This window comes from Drosophila ananassae, chromosome 2L, assembly GCF_017639315.1.
Source record: "Drosophila ananassae strain 14024-0371.13 chromosome 2L, ASM1763931v2, whole genome shotgun sequence".
NCBI classification, from domain to species: Eukaryota; Metazoa; Arthropoda; class Insecta; order Diptera; family Drosophilidae; genus Drosophila; species Drosophila ananassae.
This window is the reverse complement of record NC_057927.1, coordinates 8,664,015-8,684,157: the sequence shown is the minus strand read 5'-3', so window position 1 is coordinate 8,684,157 and position 20,143 is coordinate 8,664,015. Positions and strand designations below refer to the sequence as shown.

General features: G+C 47.0%; 1 protein-coding gene across 2 annotated transcripts; it reads left to right on the top strand.

Moving 5' to 3' along the window:
• Positions 1-11,513: 11,513 nt before the first annotated feature.
• On the top strand, positions 11,514-19,533 carry LOC6499758 (torso-like protein). Of its 2 annotated transcripts, none has more exons than XM_032449689.2 (3): positions 11,514-11,645; positions 17,881-18,138; positions 18,201-19,533. In XM_032449689.2, exons 2-3 carry the CDS (start codon positions 17,905-17,907, stop codon positions 19,050-19,052), a joined length of 1,086 nt encoding a protein of 361 aa, XP_032305580.1. In that variant the 5' UTR covers positions 11,514-11,645; positions 17,881-17,904; the 3' UTR covers positions 19,053-19,533. The 2 variants fall into 2 exon arrangements, with proteins under 2 accessions (XP_032305580.1, XP_001953983.1); XM_001953947.4 differs by lacking the exon at positions 11,514-11,645 and adding an exon at positions 14,770-15,433.
• Positions 19,534-20,143: the final 610 nt, after the last annotated feature.

Sequence of the window (20,143 nt, the reverse complement as noted above, 5' to 3'; positions counted from 1 at the left end):
TTTCGGGTGCGGAGCACCTAATGTTTATAAACCGTCTTGTGCGAATTGTATAAAAAACGGGAGAGTGAACGCGCAAGACCGTCCAGCTCAGCGTGTTCAATTAGGACAGGGCAAGGACAAGTAGATCTAATAAAGGTAGCGATAAGAAAAACAGATTTAGATAGAGAAGAAAATGAAGTAATAGGAAGTAAGAAGCTGGAAGTTAATCAGAAAAGAAAATCTAGAAATACGAATAGGTTAAAATGTTATTGGCGTTCGTTGAGGAAGATCGAGACGATCAGGTATAAGGGTTCGGATAAGCGTCCGTTTGCGGAAGTCTATCTCCTAGGAGAGAAAGTCCTAGGGTTGCTGGACACAGGAGCTGCAGTCAGCTGTTTGGGAGGTAGATTGGCAGAGAGATTTATCAAGAGCGGAGCGGAGTTCGATCGCAAAGGAACATTTGTAAATACAGCCGATGGACAACAACAGCAAGTGATAGGGCAGGTGACAACCGAGATCAGATTCAAGGACCAATGTAGAAGTCAAAATCTGTACTTGGTTCCTACACTTAGGCAGGATTTGTATTTGGGCATCGACTTTTGGAACAGCTTTGAGCTTCTGCCGACAGAGTTCCAAGTTAGCGAGGTGTCAGTTTGTCACGAGTTGACGATAGCACAGCAAGCTAGGCTAAGGGAAGTAGTAGAGCAATTCCCGTCTTTTGCCAAGTTAGGTCTAGGTAAGACGCATCTAATCAGCCACAGCATCGAGGTGGGGAAGGCTAAAGCAGTAAAGCAGAGACATTTTCCCGTCTCCCCAGCGGTGGAGAGACTGTTATATGGGGAGGTTGAAAGGATGTTGAAGTTAGGAGTAATCGAGGAATCCGAGAGCGCTTGGTCGTCGCCAGTGGTGTTAGTCCAAAAGCCAGGGAAGGTTCGACTGTGTTTGGATTGCAGAAAGGTGAACAGCTTCACGCAGGGAGATGCATATCCTTTACCACAGATCGACGCGATTCTAAGCCGGCTTCCAAAGGCAGTTTACATCTCTAGTTTGGATCTAAAGGACGCCTATTGGCAGATTCCTTTGGACACCGCTTCGCGGGACAAGACAGCTTTCACAGTACCAGGCAAGCCGTTGTATCAGTTCACTGTGATGCCGTTCGGATTGTCCAACGCATCACAGACGATGACGCGGCTCATGGATAAAGTCATTCCGGCCTCTCTGCGAAACGAAGTTTTCGTCTATTTGGATGACTTATTAGTCGTTTCAGATTCCTTTGAGGCGCATATGTCAGTCCTAACGACGGTGGCTGAGCACATCCGACAGGCAGGGCTTACATTAAACGTCGAGAAAAGTCATTTCTGCGTACGATCGGTTAGGTATCTGGGTCACGTGATTGGTGAAGGAGTCATCAGAACAGACCCGGAAAAGATATCAGCCATGGTGGAATACCCAATCCCACGTACTCTGAAGGCATTGCGGAGTTTTCTGGGGATGACTGGGTGGTATAGTAAATTTATAAGCAACTATGCGGACATAGCGGCTCCACTGACAGATCTAGTGAGACCTAAGTGCAGGTTTACGATGACGCAGGCGGGGATCGAGGCGTTCACAAAGTTGAAGGAAGCAATGTGCCAAGCCCCAGTGCTACACAGTCCTGATTTTGAGAAGCCATTTTTCATCCATTGCGATGCGAGTAGTCATGGTATAGGGGGGGTGCTCGTCCAGAAAACAGAGGGAGATAAAGGAGACGAGTATCCTATAGCCTTCGTCTCAAGGAAGTTGAGCAAGGCTCAAAAAAACTACTCCGTCACGGAACAAGAGTGTCTGGCGGCGATTGTCTGCATCAACCGTTTTAGACCGTATGTCGAAGGGCATAGATTCACCGTGGTTACGGATCATGCGTCGCTGCAGTGGCTCATGTCACAGCCCGATTTAAGATCACGTCTGGGACGGTGGGCAGCCAAGTTGCAAGCTTATAAGTTCAAGTTTGAACATAGGAAAGGGAAGCTGCACGCGGTTCCGGATGCGCTATCTAGGGTTTTCGAAGGCGACGGCGAAGAGATCGAAGTGTCAGGCTTAGATGTAGACTATGAGTCTCCGTGTTTCGAGAGCAGAGATTATAGGACGTTGGCGGAGACGGTGGAAGCCAATAAGGACGTGACTCCGGATTTGAAAGTCATGGACGGAAAGGTTTTTCGGAGGGCAAAGCTGGTTCAGGAAGAGGGCTTGGTTGACCAATTCGCGTGGAAGCTATGGCTACCCAAGGAAGTGATTCCGGAAGTCTTGAAGGAGGCGCATGACAGTCCAATGGCCGCACACGGGGGTTTCAATAAAACGCTGGAGAGGATTCGGCGTATGTATTATTGGCCGAATTTGGTGGATGATGTAAGAGACTATGTCCGCAGGTGTGAGGTGTGTAAGGAAACGAAAGCACCCAACCGCGTTACGAGACCCACGATGGGCAGAGTAGGCGATTCTCAGAGATTTTTCCAGAGGATTTATGTTGATTTTCTGGGACCATACCCGAGGTCACGGTCAGGAAATGTGGGCATATTCATTGTGTTAGATCACCACACCAAGTTCGTTTTTCTGAAGGCGGTGAAGAAGTTGTCGGCTGATATAGTGGTCAAGTATATGAAGCAGGAGCTGTTCCATATGTTTGGCGTGCCGGAGACGGTAGTGTCGGACAATGGGACGCAATTCAAAGGGGAGGCGTTTAGAGGTTTGATGCGGGAGAACCGAGTAATGCAGGTCTTCACAGCGGTACATTCGCCGCAGGCGAACGCGTCAGAGCGGGTGAACAGATCCGTGATAGCAGCGATTCGGTCCTACGTGAAAACAGATCAGAAGAACTGGGATGAGCAGCTTAGCGAAATTTGTTGCGCCCTGAGGACAGCTGTTCATTCGGGAACAGGAGCTTCTCCGTACTACCTAGTTTTTGGACAGCAGTTTATGGGTTCCGGAGGCTCGTACAAGCTGTTGAGGGCATTAGGTCTGCTGGAGGATAGGAGTGTTTTGCTCTCGAGGGAGGATTCCATGGACATAGCTCGTAAGCAAGCTCAGAAGGCTTTGGAGATGCAGGGCGAAAGGAACGAGAGGCGGTACAATACACGTGCGAGGGACATTGAGTTTCAGAATGGGCAAGAGGTCTTCCGTAGGAATTTTAAGCAGAGTAACTTTGCAACTGGGTATAGTGCCAAACTCGGTCCTAAGTATGTCAAAGCTAGGATAAGAAAGAGGACCGGCAAGGCGACCTATGAGGTAGAGGATAGGCAAGGACGATTGGTTGGAGTGTACCATGCGAAGGACTTACGGCAGTGAATCCTGCCTCTGTGTTTGAGCTGTGTAGGATCCATGGCGATCCTAAGCCAGCTCTTGAGAGGGGGCTATTCTGTAACAGAGGCAGGCAGAGATGGTCGAGGTGGCAACGCCGAAAAATATCGATAGGGGTAAAGTTACAGGAGTTGGCAGCCCAGCGACAGGGGGGATCATGTACGATCGAACCGGTGTGAGGTAGGTCCGAATGGCGGCGTGAAGCTTGCGTTCTTTTCCACGTGAACCGGCGACACCGAAGGTATTCGAGGCGATATTGAGGAAAACAAAAAGACAGCAACGGTGCGAAGCGGACTCGAAGGAACACGGACCCGAGAATACAGACTCCGAATCTGGAGCACGGCGATCCGCAGCGAAGAGCGTCGGTTGGGCACAAAGCGAGACAGTTTTAGTGGCAGAGCTCGGGAATAACCCGCTTAGGTGAGTGTAGCTTGGTTAGTGAGGTTAGGTGGAAATTTTGATGGTGTTTTGCTTAGGAACTCGGCGAATATCAAGGCTGAGTGGGCGTATTGGTGTGCTCCACGGGCAGTGAAACTTGGAGTAGCTGTCTCCGTGGGCCCCAGCGAAAGCGAGGAGAAGGAGGGCGGCACGTGCCCGGCACAAGCGCGGCGGGAGCTGCGCCGCATTAGGAAGCGCGCAGGAGCAACCGAAGGAGCGAAAAGAAGGAACCAAAGAGGCGATCCCAGCGACGCAGGCGGTTTTGACCTAACCCTCGGAGAGGACTTCGGGCAACCGCGTGCTCTGAAAGAGGAGTTTCTAGAAAGAGCCGGCGCAAGTGCGCCCGAATACGGAGCATAGGAGCTGGCAGAGCTATAGAGGAGAAAGCAGACTTCGTGGTGAAATTGCCGTAGACTGTTGTTGCTGCCCGCAATCCACTCGCGTTCGGCGATTGCTCCGAAGTAGAAGGCAGATCCAGGAGCAGGCGATGACGTAGAGACTCTTTCCTTGTTAGTCTTAAGAATATCGGGAAGCATCTGGCGACCCTTAAATTTTGTACCACTCCCCTACAGGTGGCATGAGGAAAGCGCTTTCATCATCGCAACAACAGGACGAAGTGGTGAGTGAGAAAACATAGTTAAATTTCCCCGAGGTAGAATCATTCGTTGCCGTCTGCATCCTTTGGAGAATCCCAAGCTCGGGCATGATCCACGCGTTGAGTCTACAGCGGTAGTCTGAATCAGTATAAGCAAATAAGTCATCTCGTCGCTCCCAAGCTCAGGGGCCGGAACCCCGATTCCATCCCACGTCCCTCACGCGAATTTTCTCACGCGGGCGTGCAGGTTAGCGGGTGTGAAGACATCCAACCTTCTCTTTACGGGTTTTATTGCCAAATTGTTGCAATTAAGATTCTCTAATGTTTGAATATTGAAGTTTCGCTGTAATTTAGTTCCTATGCCTCAGATTTAAGAGATTTTGATTGAAGTTTTGTTGTAATTTAGTACCTATACCCTAGTTTTAAGAGATATCGAATGAAGTTTAGCAGTTAGGTTAAGATTGTAAGGTTAGGAGTTAAGGGTGGATTAGAATGTGGATTAGAAGTAATAAAATGTTTATAATGTGCTAAGAAAGTACAGCCGAGTCTGATTTGCAGCCGCCATGCCGTCACCTGATCGATCCAGGGGGCTACCTTGGACCGCTTGCGGGCCGAAAGTTTTTGAGAGAGTGGATTGGTAAGCCTGCGCTGTTCGACAGGCGAGGCACGCGTTCGATCAAATTCGAGATTCTATGATGGACAGCAGGGATCCTGTAGGGAGAGAGAGGAGTTTTAGAGGGACCCACCCACTAGCCGACGAGGTCTAGGCCGGCGACAGCGTGCACCTCCCGTCTCACCCGAATTTGTCAGTACAGGATTCTCGCGCCATGACTGTTCGTTACAGTTATAATTATTTTTAATAATTCCTCATAGATTTTCTGGCGCCCAACTTAGTGGCCATGTGGTTTAGGAGATGGCTAACAGCAACCATGTAGTGCAAAGATATTGAGTATATACTTTTTTCGGCTGGTTACAATGGCATGGCATTAACCACGACCAAAACATTCAGGATCTAAGAGTAACATCGCTTGGAATGCTACTTCGAAAGAAAGCAGAGTAGACCACGATGCTTCAGCAGCCTCACAGGCTAGGGGTAGTTTGGTGAATCCGGATTTGCGCTTTGGAATATAGGCGAGCAGAGGAATCGTCTAGCCACGCGAAACGGACACAGACGTCTTCTAGTAACGCATAGACGGGAAAGCGGGCTGAACAGGTGTTCGGAAATGCAGACTCGTTGAGTTCTGACCACGCCTTAAGAAAGCAGCGGACCCCGTCATTCCCCAAAGGAGGAGTCGGACGCTTGGAATTTATCGGCAAAAGTAGCAGGTAACCACGTCCGAAGCATTGACCTCGCAGGGCCTGGGAGTCAGCAGGACTGGCGAGGGAAGAGTAGAGGGGTTTTCTTTTTGTCGGTTCTCTTGAACGAAGTGGTTGGAACCTAGGATCAGGAAGAAGAAAAAACAGTGAGGTGGCGCATTGGCGGTGCACAGATCAGACAGAGGCATAGTTTGATTATAGTCTACAGGAATACAATTTTCGTTAGCGAAATAAGTGTTAGTTTTTCAGAATTATCGGAAATAGAGATATCATAATGAACCCAGCAGAGTCAGAGAAGGGGGCAGCGACACCCCAAAAGGTGCCAATATGCATGTTATGCAACAAAGAGATGGCAACAGGCAGGGCCAGAACCAAATGTGGGCATGAGTTCCATAAGTCATGCATAACTACTCACGCGAAAACCAAAGCTTCTTGTCCAACTTGCAAGGTTGTTTGTTTTGAGAAGCCTCAAACGGCGAGCGAAATGTCTTCGGCAGGCACAAGCCAGCAATTGCGTAGGGCGGATTCACCGGGTGCCGCAAGCCAAGGAGGTTCTCAAGCAGAGTCCCTAGGTAGTACGGCAGAAATGAGCTCAATGGTGTCTCAGTCGGTGCAAGCCATGCAGTCAACTTTGTTAGAACAACTATCAACTCAGATGGAGAGATTGTTTCAGCAAAGAGCCGAAAGGGAAGCTGAAGAAAGAGATTACCGGATGGCAGGGCGAAATGAATATCCTAGCGAACTCTCGGATAATGAGAGAAGGATTCGAGACCAAGGGGATATTCTTAGGGGCGACACGAGACAGCAAGGAGCAGCAAGCTCGACATATCGGCCCGACAAGGTAGGACATATTCTAAATAGCTGGAAGATCAGGTTTAGCGGAAGTCCAGATGGCATGACTGTAGACAACTTTATCTATCGAGTGGAGGCTCTAACCCACCAAACACTAGATAGCGACTTCTCGGCACTCTGCGGAAGTGCAAGTCTCCTATTCGATGGCAAGGCCGGGGAGTTTTATTGGCGCTTCCACAAAGCGAATAGAGGCATGAGATGGGGCGAATTGTGCGACGCTCTCAGGAACCATTTCCGCGATAGTCGGTCGGATGTGGACATACGCGAGTCTATTAGGGATAGAAAGCAACGCGAGAAGGAAGACTTCGACACGTTCTACGACGCAATAGAGCAATTAATGGACGGGCTGGGAACGCCCCTTAGCGAGACCACGATAGTGGAAGTTGTGAGGAGAAACCTGAGGCCCGAAATACGACATGAATTGCTGAATGTCACGATTCGATCGATCAGTCAATTAAGAGAAGTCTGTAAGCGTCGCGAAAGGTTCTTGCAGGAAATACGGCGCGAAAGCAGCTTTTGCAAGCCCAGCTATCCGAAGAAGTCGAACGGTGAGGGGTTTAGACGAGAGGATAGAGGTCAACATAGGAGCTATCCGGCTGCAAAAGTGGTAGCGGAAGTAAATGAGGGAATGGAATTGGAGGACGCGAGTGAGTTTTCGACCGATGAGGACTTGGACATCGAGGCGGTGGCTCTCATTTGTTGGAATTGTAGAAAGGAGGGGCACAGATATCAGGACTGTGCTGGAAAACGCAAGGTGTTTTGTTTCGGGTGCGGAGCACCTAATGTTTATAAACCGTCTTGTGCGAATTGTATAAAAAACGGGAGAGTGAACGCGCAAGACCGTCCAGCTCAGCGTGTTCAATTAGGACAGGGCAAGGACAAGTAGATCTAATAAAGGTAGCGATAAGAAAAACAGATTTAGATAGAGAAGAAAATGAAGTAATAGGAAGTAAGAAGCTGGAAGTTAATCAGAAAAGAAAATCTAGAAATACGAATAGGTTAAAATGTTATTGGCGTTCGTTGAGGAAGATCGAGACGATCAGGTATAAGGGTTCGGATAAGCGTCCGTTTGCGGAAGTCTATCTCCTAGGAGAGAAAGTCCTAGGGTTGCTGGACACAGGAGCTGCAGTCAGCTGTTTGGGAGGTAGATTGGCAGAGAGATTTATCAAGAGCGGAGCGGAGTTCGATCGCAAAGGAACATTTGTAAATACAGCCGATGGACAACAACAGCAAGTGATAGGGCAGGTGACAACCGAGATCAGATTCAAGGACCAATGTAGAAGTCAAAATCTGTACTTGGTTCCTACACTTAGGCAGGATTTGTATTTGGGCATCGACTTTTGGAACAGCTTTGAGCTTCTGCCGACAGAGTTCCAAGTTAGCGAGGTGTCAGTTTGTCACGAGTTGACGATAGCACAGCAAGCTAGGCTAAGGGAAGTAGTAGAGCAATTCCCGTCTTTTGCCAAGTTAGGTCTAGGTAAGACGCATCTAATCAGCCACAGCATCGAGGTGGGGAAGGCTAAAGCAGTAAAGCAGAGACATTTTCCCGTCTCCCCAGCGGTGGAGAGACTGTTATATGGGGAGGTTGAAAGGATGTTGAAGTTAGGAGTAATCGAGGAATCCGAGAGCGCTTGGTCGTCGCCAGTGGTGTTAGTCCAAAAGCCAGGGAAGGTTCGACTGTGTTTGGATTGCAGAAAGGTGAACAGCTTCACGCAGGGAGATGCATATCCTTTACCACAGATCGACGCGATTCTAAGCCGGCTTCCAAAGGCAGTTTACATCTCTAGTTTGGATCTAAAGGACGCCTATTGGCAGATTCCTTTGGACACCGCTTCGCGGGACAAGACAGCTTTCACAGTACCAGGCAAGCCGTTGTATCAGTTCACTGTGATGCCGTTCGGATTGTCCAACGCATCACAGACGATGACGCGGCTCATGGATAAAGTCATTCCGGCCTCTCTGCGAAACGAAGTTTTCGTCTATTTGGATGACTTATTAGTCGTTTCAGATTCCTTTGAGGCGCATATGTCAGTCCTAACGACGGTGGCTGAGCACATCCGACAGGCAGGGCTTACATTAAACGTCGAGAAAAGTCATTTCTGCGTACGATCGGTTAGGTATCTGGGTCACGTGATTGGTGAAGGAGTCATCAGAACAGACCCGGAAAAGATATCAGCCATGGTGGAATACCCAATCCCACGTACTCTGAAGGCATTGCGGAGTTTTCTGGGGATGACTGGGTGGTATAGTAAATTTATAAGCAACTATGCGGACATAGCGGCTCCACTGACAGATCTAGTGAGACCTAAGTGCAGGTTTACGATGACGCAGGCGGGGATCGAGGCGTTCACAAAGTTGAAGGAAGCAATGTGCCAAGCCCCAGTGCTACACAGTCCTGATTTTGAGAAGCCATTTTTCATCCATTGCGATGCGAGTAGTCATGGTATAGGGGGGGTGCTCGTCCAGAAAACAGAGGGAGATAAAGGAGACGAGTATCCTATAGCCTTCGTCTCAAGGAAGTTGAGCAAGGCTCAAAAAAACTACTCCGTCACGGAACAAGAGTGTCTGGCGGCGATTGTCTGCATCAACCGTTTTAGACCGTATGTCGAAGGGCATAGATTCACCGTGGTTACGGATCATGCGTCGCTGCAGTGGCTCATGTCACAGCCCGATTTAAGATCACGTCTGGGACGGTGGGCAGCCAAGTTGCAAGCTTATAAGTTCAAGTTTGAACATAGGAAAGGGAAGCTGCACGCGGTTCCGGATGCGCTATCTAGGGTTTTCGAAGGCGACGGCGAAGAGATCGAAGTGTCAGGCTTAGATGTAGACTATGAGTCTCCGTGTTTCGAGAGCAGAGATTATAGGACGTTGGCGGAGACGGTGGAAGCCAATAAGGACGTGACTCCGGATTTGAAAGTCATGGACGGAAAGGTTTTTCGGAGGGCAAAGCTGGTTCAGGAAGAGGGCTTGGTTGACCAATTCGCGTGGAAGCTATGGCTACCCAAGGAAGTGATTCCGGAAGTCTTGAAGGAGGCGCATGACAGTCCAATGGCCGCACACGGGGGTTTCAATAAAACGCTGGAGAGGATTCGGCGTATGTATTATTGGCCGAATTTGGTGGATGATGTAAGAGACTATGTCCGCAGGTGTGAGGTGTGTAAGGAAACGAAAGCACCCAACCGCGTTACGAGACCCACGATGGGCAGAGTAGGCGATTCTCAGAGATTTTTCCAGAGGATTTATGTTGATTTTCTGGGACCATACCCGAGGTCACGGTCAGGAAATGTGGGCATATTCATTGTGTTAGATCACCACACCAAGTTCGTTTTTCTGAAGGCGGTGAAGAAGTTGTCGGCTGATATAGTGGTCAAGTATATGAAGCAGGAGCTGTTCCATATGTTTGGCGTGCCGGAGACGGTAGTGTCGGACAATGGGACGCAATTCAAAGGGGAGGCGTTTAGAGGTTTGATGCGGGAGAACCGAGTAATGCAGGTCTTCACAGCGGTACATTCGCCGCAGGCGAACGCGTCAGAGCGGGTGAACAGATCCGTGATAGCAGCGATTCGGTCCTACGTGAAAACAGATCAGAAGAACTGGGATGAGCAGCTTAGCGAAATTTGTTGCGCCCTGAGGACAGCTGTTCATTCGGGAACAGGAGCTTCTCCGTACTACCTAGTTTTTGGACAGCAGTTTATGGGTTCCGGAGGCTCGTACAAGCTGTTGAGGGCATTAGGTCTGCTGGAGGATAGGAGTGTTTTGCTCTCGAGGGAGGATTCCATGGACATAGCTCGTAAGCAAGCTCAGAAGGCTTTGGAGATGCAGGGCGAAAGGAACGAGAGGCGGTACAATACACGTGCGAGGGACATTGAGTTTCAGAATGGGCAAGAGGTCTTCCGTAGGAATTTTAAGCAGAGTAACTTTGCAACTGGGTATAGTGCCAAACTCGGTCCTAAGTATGTCAAAGCTAGGATAAGAAAGAGGACCGGCAAGGCGACCTATGAGGTAGAGGATAGGCAAGGACGATTGGTTGGAGTGTACCATGCGAAGGACTTACGGCAGTGAATCCTGCCTCTGTGTTTGAGCTGTGTAGGATCCATGGCGATCCTAAGCCAGCTCTTGAGAGGGGGCTATTCTGTAACAGAGGCAGGCAGAGATGGTCGAGGTGGCAACGCCGAAAAATATCGATAGGGGTAAAGTTACAGGAGTTGGCAGCCCAGCGACAGGGGGGATCATGTACGATCGAACCGGTGTGAGGTAGGTCCGAATGGCGGCGTGAAGCTTGCGTTCTTTTCCACGTGAACCGGCGACACCGAAGGTATTCGAGGCGATATTGAGGAAAACAAAAAGACAGCAACGGTGCGAAGCGGACTCGAAGGAACACGGACCCGAGAATACAGACTCCGAATCTGGAGCACGGCGATCCGCAGCGAAGAGCGTCGGTTGGGCACAAAGCGAGACAGTTTTAGTGGCAGAGCTCGGGAATAACCCGCTTAGGTGAGTGTAGCTTGGTTAGTGAGGTTAGGTGGAAATTTTGATGGTGTTTTGCTTAGGAACTCGGCGAATATCAAGGCTGAGTGGGCGTATTGGTGTGCTCCACGGGCAGTGAAACTTGGAGTAGCTGTCTCCGTGGGCCCCAGCGAAAGCGAGGAGAAGGAGGGCGGCACGTGCCCGGCACAAGCGCGGCGGGAGCTGCGCCGCATTAGGAAGCGCGCAGGAGCAACCGAAGGAGCGAAAAGAAGGAACCAAAGAGGCGATCCCAGCGACGCAGGCGGTTTTGACCTAACCCTCGGAGAGGACTTCGGGCAACCGCGTGCTCTGAAAGAGGAGTTTCTAGAAAGAGCCGGCGCAAGTGCGCCCGAATACGGAGCATAGGAGCTGGCAGAGCTATAGAGGAGAAAGCAGACTTCGTGGTGAAATTGCCGTAGACTGTTGTTGCTGCCCGCAATCCACTCGCGTTCGGCGATTGCTCCGAAGTAGAAGGCAGATCCAGGAGCAGGCGATGACGTAGAGACTCTTTCCTTGTTAGTCTTAAGAATATCGGGAAGCATCTGGCGACCCTTAAATTTTGTACCACTCCCCTACAGGTGGCATGAGGAAAGCGCTTTCATCATCGCAACAACAGGACGAAGTGGTGAGTGAGAAAACATAGTTAAATTTCCCCGAGGTAGAATCATTCGTTGCCGTCTGCATCCTTTGGAGAATCCCAAGCTCGGGCATGATCCACGCGTTGAGTCTACAGCGGTAGTCTGAATCAGTATAAGCAAATAAGTCATCTCGTCGCTCCCAAGCTCAGGGGCCGGAACCCCGATTCCATCCCACGTCCCTCACGCGAATTTTCTCACGCGGGCGTGCAGGTTAGCGGGTGTGAAGACATCCAACCTTCTCTTTACGGGTTTTATTGCCAAATTGTTGCAATTAAGATTCTCTAATGTTTGAATATTGAAGTTTCGCTGTAATTTAGTTCCTATGCCTCAGATTTAAGAGATTTTGATTGAAGTTTTGTTGTAATTTAGTACCTATACCCTAGTTTTAAGAGATATCGAATGAAGTTTAGCAGTTAGGTTAAGATTGTAAGGTTAGGAGTTAAGGGTGGATTAGAATGTGGATTAGAAGTAATAAAATGTTTATAATGTGCTAAGAAAGTACAGCCGAGTCTGATTTGCAGCCGCCATGCCGTCACCTGATCGATCCAGGGGGCTACCTTGGACCGCTTGCGGGCCGAAAGTTTTTGAGAGAGTGGATTGGTAAGCCTGCGCTGTTCGACAGGCGAGGCACGCGTTCGATCAAATTCGAGATTCTATGATGGACAGCAGGGATCCTGTAGGGAGAGAGAGGAGTTTTAGAGGGACCCACCCACTAGCCGACGAGGTCTAGGCCGGCGACAGCGTGCACCTCCCGTCTCACCCGAATTTGTCAGTACAGGATTCTCGCGCCATGACTGTTCGTTACAATGTCTTAGCAATCAGCAGCAAACCACCCTGACTTTTTTTTGGTGCAGCTTAGACCGCAGCCTCGAGACTCTTTAGCATTTTTCCTTGCTGTAGGTATCTGACAGATACATCCCCCCCCTGCCCCTCCCCGCCCGTCCCCTTAAACGAAACGAAGGAAAACTGAATTTAGATATCGTCTACGGAGTGCACATGCAATCACTTATCACTAAGTTGAGAAATTGAACTTAGTATTTAACTAAATGAGAAACCGCTTAGTTCAAGCCCACAACAACAACCAAAACCACACAGCCCACTTGAATTTCCCAACCACACAGCAACCACAACGTACGTATATCCAGAACAATTCTATGGTTTCAAAATGGTTGAACAATTTTGCATAGAGTATTATCGTTAGACACGCTGGGCAAACGTATTTTTGGTTCAGAGGAGGCAAGAGAATGCAATGCAAATCATAGAAGTGTATCCCAAAATCTAACAACCGATCCTACCCGAAAACCAAAAATGAAAAGAACTAACTACCTACCCACAACCACAAAAGAAGCCGAGTGGCCAAATTAACTAAGAGTATTATTAATTATACCTTAAAGACGGTGAGGCTGGAGAAATGGGCTCCCCCGTCGAAGCAGAGGGCTGGGTGTGCCAAAAAACACCAATAAAAAGAAAAATCAGTAGAGGAGGAGAAGCGGAGAGTCAGGAGAAATGATTAGGAGAATGCTCAAATCAAAATCTAATATTTTACGATATAGGAAGGTTGAAAGGTATTGAGAGGGAAGAAAAGCAGACAAGAAGCTAGGATTTCGAAGGATTCGTTTCGTATTTTTAATTGATCCTTTTTTCTTAGCCGATGCGAGCAGATTGTAGCTGTACTCTAAGAATAATTTCACCCTAAGATTAAGTAAAAATTTATTGTTGATATTACATAAAGAAAATGGAATGATGAACATGATGAACGCGGAAACCAAATGAATTAGAATTTTTCTCTAATTTCATTAGAAGTTAACGAAGGGCAATGATAACGGTAACGATAACGATAACGATGACGATGACGATGATGCTGAGTTGATAATGCTTATGATCTCCAATGTCAATATGTGTAGATTGACGCGATTTGAGCTAATTGAGTGAATTGTTGTTAAAATAAATGAAATGAAATAAATGAAAAGAGTGGAGTCGATTGATCGATTGGTCGGTCGATCTATTCGGGGCGTACAGAGGCCGGTTAGTAAATATCATTTAAAGTAAATGATAAAAATGTCATTATATATACATAGTTTAAACATGGGATTAAATAATAAAATTCAAAATGAAACAGAACAAACTGAACCGAATGAATGAGAGGCGGAAATGCGAATTAAATAAAAGCGAATAAACACTGAAATACCGAATTTTAAATACACATCTTTTCAATTGTGCATGCAGCAAAGACAAACCAGACAAACTTAATAAAACAACTTCTACATATACCGATATATTTAAACAGAAAACTGAAAACAAAAAGCAGAAAATATACGAGAGATACAATTTCAACTTGAGCTTTTGTGTGGCGGAAGTTCCCTCCTCCATCCCGGCCCCCAGAGTCGTGCTTTTCTACGAAAGCCATCGGTCAGAAGTCAGAATTTCGCAGAAGTCCCCAATGGAGAGTCAAAAAGCCAAGGCAACGTGACAAGCGGATGCCCTGCAGCCATGGCTACCCACGAGATACTTTTGCATCTGTATCTTCTAATTGAAACATTAAACACGACCATTAAACTTCAAACACTGTCGCAGTCTGCCCAAAAGCTTGACCCAAATTTGTTTGCTTATTTTCAAGGTAAAGCGAATTTGATACTTTCGTTTTTATTCCGGCTATCACTTTTTGTGCTTGTAGTGCTTGGCTTTTGGACCAAATGCCCAGCACCAAGTACCAAAAGTTTTTGATTACAACATTCTGGCTTTTATTCAGGTCTTGCGCAAACCAAAAACTGCAATCATTTCGTGGAGCCCCTCCAGAAACGTGCCGGGAAATTTAATAAGCGGAAGAACTGTGTCTCCCCGGGACGGCAGATGTCAACAATAGATATTGGTGCCAGGCAGCCGGACATTAGCATTGGCCCTAGCCATAACCGTTCGAGTCGAAGTCGAAGTCGGAGTCGGAGGAGTAGAACCACTTCCATTTCCGGTCATTGAACTGCGCTTGCCGACCGCAACATTTTACCAGCAACAGCTGCAGCAGCAGCAACATATGTTGCCGGCCAAGTGCAACAACAGTTGCTGGTGGATCGCCTGGCTCTCCGGCGATCGAGTTTTGATAGTCGCAGCCAGTTTTCTCTCCGAACCGGTAATGTAGGAACGAACCGGGTAGTGGATAACGGATAACTGAGCGCAACGCGCCAACTTCGAGCTCGCCGACTTATACTCGACTCGTATCTTGCCGCATCGCCAGATACAAGTATCTGAAGCTATAAGTATAAGTATATATGGTCGGCGGTGCTCACAGCGAAGTCGAGCTCCCGGAGGTTAGGTTGTGCTGATCGAGCTGCTCGCGTTTCGTGGAGCGTGAGGTGCCTTAGATGCGGTTGCGTTTTTGGACTCGGATTCCGGCTTTTTGATTGCAATTGAAGACACATCACGTCACAGTGTGTGCTCGGTGTGTGTGCGGTGTGTTTTGGTGCTAGTTTCAGTGTCTGGGGTTTCGGAAACCCAATAGCGCAGCACAACCGAAACTCGATACACAATCTAAATTTAGCCATTCTCTTATCATTCGAGGGCGCCATGCGGCGAACTCTGACCCACAAGCTTCGCGGCTACGAAATATAATTTATAATTTCTATAACAAGTGCCGCTAACCAAGTGATAAGGCTACACTCCGGAGGCTCTTTAGAGACTTTAGTCTCAGTCTTGGCGCATCTCGCAGATACGGCTGTGAGCTTCTGTCGATCTGATCGTGGATTTTTCGGTTACGTCAATTTCAATCCGAGTTCTCGACCAGGTAAATAAGAAATAACTAAGCAAAACGAATATAGCAGCAGTCGCAGTCGCAGTCAGACAACTTTTGTTTAACACCGCTCAAGGAAACCCAAGAGGCTACACAAACGGGGCAAGCATAAAATTAAGCACGGCTTATGAACTGCAGACCTCATGCGCCTTCTGTCTCATATAGCCACTAAAGTGATGTGCCCTTCGTCCAGAAACCACCGGACCACAGAAGGCTCATAAAATGCGCATAAAGAATCCCCAATTGGCTGAGCTTCGCTCTAGCAGTCTACGAATGCACAGTGAGAAAATGTTTTGTAAAGAAGAATGAGCCTGGCTCTGGGTATTTGAGATAGAGCTCTGCAAGACATCCCATAATCTAAGGCCGAGACCCCTGTCTAATAGCCTCCGAACCCTTCAGTCGATGGAAAACTCAAACTTATTTTCTCTCTGTGCAGTGGGAGTCACAGTTGAACGAGTTGATTTAAGTTGCCTTTGGTTTTGGAGTCCGAGTGCGCACATTGAATTTTTGATTCAATCCGTCTTCTTCATCTCGAACTCCGGTTTGCGGCTTTTATTTTTGTTTTGGGTCTTTTGCACAAGGTTATGCGTCCGCTATTGTAAATACCTCCAATACTAACTATCATTATGTCACATAACATGTGCCCCTCAAGTGGGGCTCTGGCTTTACGGCTCAAGTTTGGCAACTGGGACCCTCACTTTGCCATGGAGCTCTCTAAGCTCATTAGAGGTATCAAATGTTTGCTAGAATTTTGAAAACGCCATGTGCTGCCTTGGGAATCGGATTTAAGCGCGGCTCCATTATCTCTAAGGTCCAGTGCTTGGGGCCAAGTTTGATGCCATCATTTCTACTGATAGTGGAATACTATATATAGTACACAGTGTCCACAAAAAAATGCAATGACTGCCGCCTTTTCTGGAATCCAAGCATCCGAGGTGTGCCATATAATCGCTTATCGCGATAAAGGGAGATGAATGGGTTTCAGTTTTTCAACCTTTGTTCTATTCAGGGTTTCACTTCCTGTCGCACATTTAGTTTTTTTTTTTCCCGCCGGACAGGTTAGACGTCGCCCAGATATTATGGTTCACTTAAATTGTTAACAATTGAAGTGTCATCATGGCTGTTTTTCGACGGCTGCCGTTTGGCTACCGTTGCGCTCGACTGCCTCGAATTAGTGCGACAGGTGTGACTCACGAACGTGGCTAACACCCGGCTAACCTTTGTGTATATTTTGTTATTTTTTCTCTGTTTCATGTATCTATTTATTCGCATTTATTTTTTGGTCGGACAAACACGTCGCTGCGGCTGATAACGGCTCGAATTAAAAGTTGCCTCGCAATGTTGTTAGAATGTCTACTGGGCCGGGCTAATTTCTGACTTGCATTTGGCCAGTGCTGGCCGTGTGTTGTGTTGTGTGTTTTGTGTTTTGCGGCTTCCTCGCTTGGCCATAATCACTTGTGAAAAATTGGCGAACGGATAAACCGGTCTGCGGCCGAGTGGGCCAACAAGAAAAAACGGTTACGAGGCATGCAAAATGCTTTTTTTCGTTTATGTTTAGGAAATAATTTGCAAGTCAAACTTCAAGACAACCGAACCAATTTTGATGGCTTTACTTTGTAGCGCTGTTTATGACCCGTGCCTCTTTGGGGGATAATTGCAGCCACTTAAGGCGATCGGAGTATGAGCTGCTCATCGCCAACCAGCCAGCCAGCCAGCTGGCCTTTACTGAACTCAACTCGGCTCAACTCGGATCTACTCGCAGCTCAACGGTTCAAGTTCAGCGCTACCGAAGGTTCAGGGTCAATTAGAGCCCGCATAAATTATCACCCGGCTTATAGGCTACGGAGTTAAAAGCAAACTTGTCGGCCCTGCAATTATAGCTGAATAGTTAACCCTCCGATATAGTTAGATGATCAATATTTAAACGTAATCCCTTCAGTAGTCTAGACTAAATTATTTGGAAATTGGTACAAATGGTGCGTTTACACGTTAATTGTTGAATGGAAAATGGCTTGTTATGGACGGTCGGAAAAGTTGCATTTAACTTGTTTTGTCATGAGTTTTAGTGCATAGCAATTAGTTTTTGTTTATTGTAGTCATTGTCGAGACTTAACCCTTTTTGACGTACTTTGTATTATAACATATGCACTTTTAAATTGTTGCTAAATTTTACTAAAATGTGCACATAAAACTGTTTAATTTGAAGCGAAAAAAACAATAACAGAAATCTCATTTATTCTAAACATCTATGTGGACTTTGATTGAAACTAGTTATTCCCGCTTTTTAATTTTGTTAAGTTATTAGTACTATTTAATGTTCAATTATACACCAAGCCTGAATGAAATGGGGTTTGAGATGAGTTCGCTTGTTGCTTGCATAGTTTACTTTATTTTCATAATGGGAAAAATTCATTTTAAGCCAATAACTTATTTTCTTCTAGTTTTTCCTTGCATGCTAAGAAGCTATGAGCCCGCGCCCGAGCCCCAGCCCGCGGCCGGGTCTGTTCTGGCTTGTGACACTGGTGCTTCTGGCCAGTGGCTCTCCCGGCAGTCGCGAATCTCAGCTAAGGATCGGCAAGGCCATCAATATATTCCTGCGATACGGCTACCTCAGCATCTCGATGCGAGTGATACCCCTAAACGACATGGAGGATCCTGAACGGTGGGTCTTTAAGGAGCCCACGAAAAATGTATACAGGGTAAGTTTTTTGATTAAAAAAGAAAATCACTTTTATAATCGACCCAATGTGTTTTATTTTAGAACCTTAGCGGCCTGACGGAAAGCCATGAGGATACTACGCCAGGAATCTTCCATGGGGACTTCCATATGGAGTTCTGTGACAATCGGCGTCAGTTATTCCAGGCCTATTTTCGGGACTTTTCCATCGAACGAATGGACAAACCTTGGGAGGCGTTTACGGGTGGCTGGTTTCCGGAGAACGCGGCCAAAAAGCTGGGCATTAACACCTCCTTCATCCAAGGAGACTATTCCTACGTTCTTGTCAGGGCAGTGCGCAACCGAGAGACCGGTCGTCTAAAGTCTGCGATTCCTGTCCACCAAGAAGTGGTTCCCGATGTGCAGACCCAAATTGATCAGCTGGAGATCGGCAATATCTCCTCCGCAATGTCCTTCATGGACAAAATTGGCACCCACTACGTGAATTCCTACACGACAGGGAATTCGCTCTACCAGGTGTTTGTGTTCAGCCGTAAGAACTACCGCATGATCAAGGAGCGAATCAAGAGTAAGGGCCTGAACGGCCTTTCCAAGTTGGACCTTTACAACTATTTTGCCCCTTGGTTTGCTGAGCATCTGGGGCAGATTCGGTCCGCCAGCGCCAATGCCACCGTGGAAGGCTGGGCCAAGCGTAAGCTGCAGTACGAGTACTATTTGGTCAAGTACCAGACTATAATGAAACTCCATGGAAACAGAACCCTATTGCGATCACTGGACAAGCTACTGGGCAACGACGCCATCCTGCAGCTTGACCTCAAGGCGCTGAATCCCGTTTTCCGGGAGCAGCCTCAGAAGGAGAGCTGGTTCCACGAGGTCCTCGACAACAACATGAAGCTCTGGGAGCTCAACATGCCGCAGAGCCACCCCAGCCGATAATCAAATCGGACAGAAACAAATGCCCATCATGGAAGGTTTATTTTTAAAAGAATTTCTTGCAGGCCACAGAACTTTCGAAATGTTAAAGCTTAGGTGAATTCGCGGAGCAGGACCCAAAGATTCGAAAGTTAATCCGTATGATTAACACTTAAATTGGCAACAAAAGATCAAGATCCCAACTTAAAATGCCTTAGGAACTTCTGTGCCAGTTTTCCAATTAAATCAATATAAGATTTTTCATTCTTTCTGTGCGGTTTTACGGTAGCCAAGGATCAAAAGTTCCTAGATGCATAGTTGTAGTTGTAGTCTTCTAGTGCGTAGTTACTGTTCTGCCTGTGATAGTTTTAGCTAGTTTAATTGAAATAGTGCCTTCTTGGACACTGACTTGCATTTAAGCCAATTAGTTCGTAAGATCTCCTTATTACTGTACTACATTACACTCAATAATTAAAAAGATCAATGTAGAAGTAAACCTATTTAATTTATCGCCTTTTATTCTAAACTATGAAATGACCTTTAGGGATTTTGGCAAAAAAAAACGGCTACTAAAGTTGGTAAATATGGATCTATAAAAGCTTGTGCCCCCCTGTTTTGGTAGCATTCAGAAGGTAGAAAAAAACTGATTTTGAAGGTTTTATGTCCATTGCGAACGCTTTATTTAAATTAACAGACATCGAATGCTCAACTTGAATACCTCTACAGAATCTGGAAACTTTACTCCATAGATCCCCATCATCGCCATCCCGCCAAAGTTTCGATAAAATTTTTTGCAGCATTCAGAATGCGGTAAAATTTGATTTCGAAGGTTTAATGTCTATTGCGAACGCTATATTTTAATAAACATACATTGGATTCTCAGCTTGGATACCTCTTAAGAATCTGGGAACTTTCAACCATCGATCCCCATTATCGCAAAATGGCGATGGGACGGAAACTTTTATTCATCGATCCTGATCATCGCCATCCCGCCAAAGTTTCGATAAAATTTTTGGCAGCCTGTTGTATCGAGGGGAAAAATTGGTTTATGATGAAGTCGGAACTAGTTCCTTTCGTTTATAGAATTTCACCTAAACCGATTGTAGAGCAGCGAT

Excerpts from the sequence above, each read along its gene's own strand:
- LOC6499758 (XM_032449689.2), top strand. The coding sequence starts at position 17,905 with ATGAGCCCGCGCCCGAGCCCCAGCCCGCGGCCGGGTCTGTTCTGGCTT. Across the intron at positions 18,139-18,200 it reads CCACGAAAAATGTATACAGG|AACCTTAGCGGCCTGACGGA; the intron begins GTAAGTTTTTTG and ends GTTTTATTTTAG.